This window comes from Carica papaya, chromosome 2 (assembly GCF_054855325.1).
Source record: "Carica papaya isolate Zhongbai chromosome 2, ASM5485532v1, whole genome shotgun sequence".
In the NCBI taxonomy this organism is placed as follows: Eukaryota; Viridiplantae; Streptophyta; class Magnoliopsida; order Brassicales; family Caricaceae; genus Carica; species Carica papaya.
The window spans coordinates 32641231-32647361 of record NC_142310.1 but is presented as its reverse complement, the minus strand read 5'-3'; the positions used below and the strand labels follow the sequence as shown (position 1 = coordinate 32647361).

The following is a 6131-nucleotide window of genomic DNA, read 5'->3' as shown; positions in this document are numbered from 1 at the left end:
TTGATATAATGGTTAACGTTCCATTCCTTTGATTACCATATGGGGGGTGTATACGTATGTTCGTATATATATATACATATATGAACATAGGATACCATCTGCGATCTCAATTGATATTGGGTCGTCTCAAGCAGAATTTTGCCTTACTATCCTTAAACCAAGAGCTAAAAAAAGTGAATCAATTGCAACTCCAACCCCTGTTAATTTATCTCTTCCATTTGTCAGATCAACACTTCGAATAAGATTCAAATAACTTATGGTCTGAAACATCTGCGCTCAATCGGACTGTTAGTGCCAGTCACCTCTCTGAATGTGATCCGGGCTCGAGTCATATTAAGGCAGTTTATGTTAACATTACAAAGAAAAGAAACATCATGTTACCTTTGTGGTATTTCATGAGTGACTCCTCTCTGTTCATTTTTTAGTACGGAGCCAGAAGTCAGACAATCCTACCATGGAAACACAGTAGCATTTCACCGTACAACAGATATAATGGACTCCAAAGAATTAATATTTTCCCGCGTTCAATCACATGCAGGCAATGTAAGATTTGGAGCAACTCCTGTGGGAATAATTGTGAAATTATTGGCACATGCTCTCATACACAACTCAATTAGGCTCAAAGCACAAAACCTACCATATATTCTGCTGAAATATATTACATAAATACAACAGCATCCTGAGTTCCAACTCTAAACTCATGCCAAACATGACTTATATGCTAATTATACAACTAATTATATAACGAAATAATCAGTTATTTCTCGCAGTAGTATCATACGATGGAATACATTAAATAATCATGACTTATATAGAGCATAATCAAACACTAATTATACACCAAATTGAAGTTACCGTAACTTAATATTGACCTACTAAGTCACCAAGCATTTCCCATATCATGATTGAAGCAAAATCAAACACCAAAAATGCCCATAAACACACTCTGTTGTTGGTATAATAATGAAACATTTGGAAATGAATCCAATTTTTTCCAAAACACTGAGAAGGAAGAATTTAGCTACTTGGGCAAAATTCCGTTTTATAGCACTTCTTTTGGCTCTACTTAAACATATAAGTCAAGCATATCATTTCATTTGCTGTTTGGCTATAAAAGGAAAGACCCAAAAGAAAGAAATTATTCACCAAACAGAGCATCATATATAGTAAAAGTCTTAACAATTTTCTGGGCAGAAAGGAACAAGACATGCCACTGCCACCCAATTGAGGGAAATGATACCGTACCTGATTAGGCATAATATTATCTCCTGTAATATAATACAAGAGTGGAAATATAATGGTGAATATAAATTACTACTTTAATTTCCAAACACTTGCTCCTTTTTCACTTAATGGTGGAAATTGTTGGAGGCATGACAGCCCACCATTTGAAGCAGAGTTTTTCCCTTCTACATGCTATTAACAATCAGAGAGTTCATTACTACATTATATAAATAAATAAATAAAAAGATTTTTAAAGTAAGATTTCATACAACAACATCATATCAAGATTCATCATTATATAAAAATCTAGTGGCTTTCAAAGATTAGTGGCAACAAATACAAATTATCCAAACCATAATGTATAATAGTATAACCTCCTAGATTTGTCTTTCTCTTTTCATTACTACTTTAAAAAGAAACCCAGAAAAGAAAAAGGTGTTAAAAAGTTAGCTAATACCCTAATATCTAATACACAATCTCAAAAGCAAGAAATCTAAATGGCTAGTTTACTAGTTTTCACACTCAACTTGTTTTTCCATTCCAAAATAGGAAAAAAAAAAAAACTACAAAACTGAATTACCCAGCCAACAAAATCCATAGAAAACTAAATTTTTGTTTGTTTCCCGTGATTTTCAAGTTATTTTTAAGTGTTGGAGTCTGTATTTCTAACAGTTTCAAAAGGAGTCAGAGAGGCGCAGAGGAACAAGAAGGGCACCTGATTAAGCCATTCTCGTTGCAAACCGTACACGTCTTGAACCCAGACTTCTCTGTATACAACTTATGGCTACCGTGACAATCTTCACACAGCACGAATCCGTAATCGCCGCACTCGTCGCAGACCCCCGGTTCTGTTTGAGGCAAACTTTGAACGAGTTTCTTCAGCTCTCCAATCTCGTGGAGCTGTATAACCTCGTCGGCGCCACCGATGTATCTGCCGCCGATGAAGACCCGCGGCAAGGTCAGCTTGCTTTGACCGCCAAGGATCCCCTGCAGCTCGGTTAAGAAGGCAGAGTCCATGGACAGATCTCGCTCATCGATTTGAACCCTGAACCCGCGGAAAATAGATCGAACAACCCGGCAGTCGTCGAACGTGGACCTCACCACACGGAGGCTGGTGAAGTAGATAACCACCCGTTTCTCGGCGCCGGGGATTGAAATTGAAGCGTCCTGTTTCGGGGAAAGAGCATCTGAATGGAGTTCGGGTTGGAGTTGGGGAGTTTCGGGTTGTGAATCGGGTTTGGGGAGGGGGCGAGTTGACCAGGAGCGGATTATGGAATTGGCGAGGCGGACTCGGTGGAAAACGGCGGAGGATCTCTTGGAGGCGGCGGCGGGGGAAGAAGAAGGAGAAGGATCGTCAGTGCAGAGGCGGTGGATATCCTTGAAGGAAGAGCAGGAAAAGGGCGAGGAGGTGTCGTGAATCTTGACCGTTGATTTACCCCACGGCCGCCACATTGACGGTGGAGACGTGAGCAATTTTCGGGGGTTTTTTTTTTTTGGTTCTTTACTTGGGTTTGTAAAGATTTAATTTTTCTTTATATGAAAATTTTTGGAAAGTGGGTTTTGATTGCTTGAAGCAAAGGCTTTGGGTTGTATAGGCAAAGATAGGGAGGAGGGAAACAGAGGTTGGGTAAAAGGTTGTTGAGAGAGAGAGTATGTGTTGTTTTCTTCCTTCATGTGATTAACAGATGTCAGATATAATTTTTTTATAAATAATTTTTTTTCCTCACGTAATATTATATAAAAATATATACATACATTAGTCTAATTAGGCTGTTATAAGAGATAGGAATTCAACATGTCTAAAAATTATTAGTGCATGAATGTGATAAATTAGGTTAGAACTAGCAAGGAGGCAGGTTGGAGCTGGATTCTACACAAAACCGAATCCCCTTTGTACAAAAATATATCGTCCCAATCCAAGAACAAATCTCTAAAAAAATTAAGCTTTCTCTTTATCGTATGAGTCTGTAATAAAACTCACACGTCCTGTATCGTTTAACTAAAAATTAAAGTCGAAAACTCTTTAACAAGTTATGAAACTACAAAGATGCTAAAAAGAAATATCAAAAATAGAGATGAAGTACTAAAAGAATATCATGAATTTTATGATAAGTAATATATTCTAATTTTAGATAAATTTCAGTTTAAACTCAATAATAATTTTTAACGGATCGGACATTTTGATATATCATAAATTTTTTTATCATCTTTAAAGTTAAATTTTATCTCAATAAACTATTATAATTTCAACTATAATAACATTATATTATGTACCTATTAAATTTTTTCTAGTTACAATAACTATCATAAATTAATGCCCTAACTAATCTTCTAGTACTTAAAAAGAATTTTTTTTAAAAAAAAAAGTGAGAGATGATGGGTATGATTGGATAGATTATGAAACCTAAGTTATAATTTTTAAAATGTAAATTTCATTTGTTTTTATTAATCGTATGTCAATTTTTTTTTGTTAAAGTCAGTCAAAATGAATGTCTGCTCTTGGCATAAAAAATGGGGCCAAAGTCTGCTTTTTGTGAATTTCCAGTTAGCTTCCATTGGGAACCAACAGACCCACAATTTACAGAACTTGCATTTTTTATTTTTTATATATTATTTTTTAAAAAAAAAAAGAATTAGAGGAAGGATATTTTCAGTTCAATTTAAAGAATTTGCAAATTTTTCAGGATAAATTTTTATGCATTTTAATTTCTTATTTTTTATTCAATATTTTAACAAAAAATTTACATTTATTACATAATTTTTTTTTTCTAAAAATGTAATTTACATCTATTATTTGGATATAATATCAAGGTTAAAAATGTAGTATTGAATTCTTATGGAATAAATGGATTTATAACTTATCTCCACTTTTTTAACCTCAAAAATTAGCACATTCAACATTTAGGTTATATTTAGATAAATTCAAAAAATACAAAAAGTTCATTTTGTAAATTACACACTTAATTTAAAATATAATCAAAATCATACATAAAACGATAAAAATTGAATTCGTATAAAATTATATATAAAATTAGAATAATTCATTTCTCAAGATCTATTAAATTTTGGGATGTACGAGTTCAAACGTTTTTATTTTTTAATGAAATTTATATATTTTTTTTTTGTAATTAAAATACATTAAAATTTGCAAATAGATTTAACATAATTGGTAAAAAAGTATTACCCATTACCCATCTTATTAAATCTTGAAAGGAACATTATGTGTAGGACGGATACTCAAGTGGTAAAATGCATCTCTAAATTTGAAGTATCCCTTAATTCAATGTTCTTAATTATTGAAAGAGAAATCTAAAGGGTACAATGACAACTGTATGTTCATTACTTTTTCACAGTCAAGTAGTAACATAATTGTTTAGTTTGATGAAATAAGAATCTCCATTTTAAGAATTTGGTATGGAAATATTATTGTGTATATCTATACCTATGTACATATATGTATATATAAGAGTAATGATTGAGGAGGGGAGACGAACAATGGGGTAAGATGGGACCATAAATTATGAAGAGTAAAGGAGACAAGGCGTGTGTGTGTTGCAAAGCAATGAAAATAAAATGTGTATTGTTCTTACAAAAGGTAAAGTAAAGAAGAATAGGTTAAGAGTAGTAATTTGGTGGTGGTGGATTCTGAAAAGCTTCACGTGGTGGCAGAGGAGAAAGTGGAGGAATGAAGATTAGGTAACTTTCAGTAAAAAAAAAACAGGAAGAAGAACAGGTAAACAAAACCCACATGCTAATGCTTCTCACATGGAAAAAATTTTACATACATACATACATATATATATATATATATATGTGGACACACAGAAAATGGAAGAGAGAAACAATATAAATTGACGGGGCATTAAAAAGAACAGACATTTAGATAAAAGGGGGATTTGAAGACTAATAGATTGTACTATCTACACACACACTTATATGTATATGTATATAAATATGGGTTGGCTCCAACTAACCAGTGGGGTTAAAAACTAGCTAGTTCCTTTTGAATTATTTGTCTTCCACTCATATTTCTACTTTTTTATATCATCCATATATATATATATATATATATATGCCATCAATTTATTCAACATTATCTACTTAATTTAGATTATTTACTTATATGAGTTTGTGACTAATTTTTTAAAAAGAATGAACAAATTTTTTTAACTATATAAATTTTACAAGCAAGGATCAGGGCAGTGAATATATATATATATATATATATATACATGTATTATTTATATATTGGACAATGTATGGTCAGCAAAATGGGCCAGTTGGTACTTCATTGCTGGAGGTTAGGGTGTCGTTATGTTGCTTAAAATAATATGGGTGGGGGTTTCCAGGCCTACCCACCAACTGGAAGCCCAAATTATATTTTTGGATTTTATGTTTTTTCTTTTAATTTTGTTCGGCCTTTCTGTCAGCTAAATACCCATTAGTAGTGAAGGACCTAAAAAAGGAAGACATCGCTTCATCTCTGTTTGTCTCTTTTACTTCGCAGGGTTTCTTAATTAATAATGTGGGACTTCATAATTCAAGAGAAAAGTTTAATTTTAATTATTATAATTTGTTATATTATACAAAAATCACTATATCCTCTAATCTGAAAAAACAATAATTTTCAACCTAGCATCCATTTTCTCCTTTACTATTGTATTTTATAGAAATATATATATATATATAAATAAAAATATGCATGAAATATGTCAAAAATATGAAGAGCCCATGTTGAAAGCCCGCAAGGAAAAGCCGAAGTTAGCAGATGTGATCCAGCCTAAAGTGGAATGTAAATATATATGATCTAACTTAAAAAGAATGTAAATATGTATGATCCGGCCTAAATAAGAAATGTCATATGGAAATCTTCTATAAAGAGGAAAAGCCCACTTAAAAGAGGAATG

General features: G+C 32.5%; 1 protein-coding gene across 3 annotated transcripts; it reads right to left on the bottom strand.

Moving 5' to 3' along the window:
* On the bottom strand, positions 1 to 2911 carry LOC148268980 (Glutaredoxin family protein). Of its 3 annotated transcripts, XR_015817266.1 has the most exons (3): positions 1940 to 2911; positions 382 to 562; positions 1 to 306 (listed from the first exon to the last, which is right to left on the bottom strand). XR_015817266.1 is itself a non-coding variant. In XM_088214150.1 (2 exons), exons 1-2 carry the CDS (start codon positions 2674 to 2676, stop codon positions 529 to 531), a joined length of 771 nt encoding a protein of 256 aa, XP_088070276.1. In that variant the 5' UTR covers positions 2677 to 2911; the 3' UTR covers positions 1 to 528. The 3 variants fall into 3 exon arrangements, 2 of the variants coding, with proteins under 2 accessions (XP_088070276.1, XP_088070277.1); XM_088214150.1 differs by having other exon boundaries at positions 1 to 562; XM_088214151.1 differs by lacking the exons at positions 1 to 306; positions 382 to 562 and adding an exon at positions 614 to 1416.
* Positions 2912 to 6131: the final 3220 nt, after the last annotated feature.

What these genes read in the sequence shown, in the direction of transcription:
- LOC148268980 (XM_088214150.1), bottom strand. Translation starts at nt 2,676, where the DNA reads ATGTGGCGGCCGTGGGGTAAATCAACGGTCAAGATTCACGACACCTCC. An exon ending in AACGAGAATGGCTTAATCAG is followed by an intron (nt 563 to 1,939) that starts GTGCCCTTCTTG and finishes TTATTCCCACAG; the next exon opens with GAGTTGCTCCAAATCTTACA.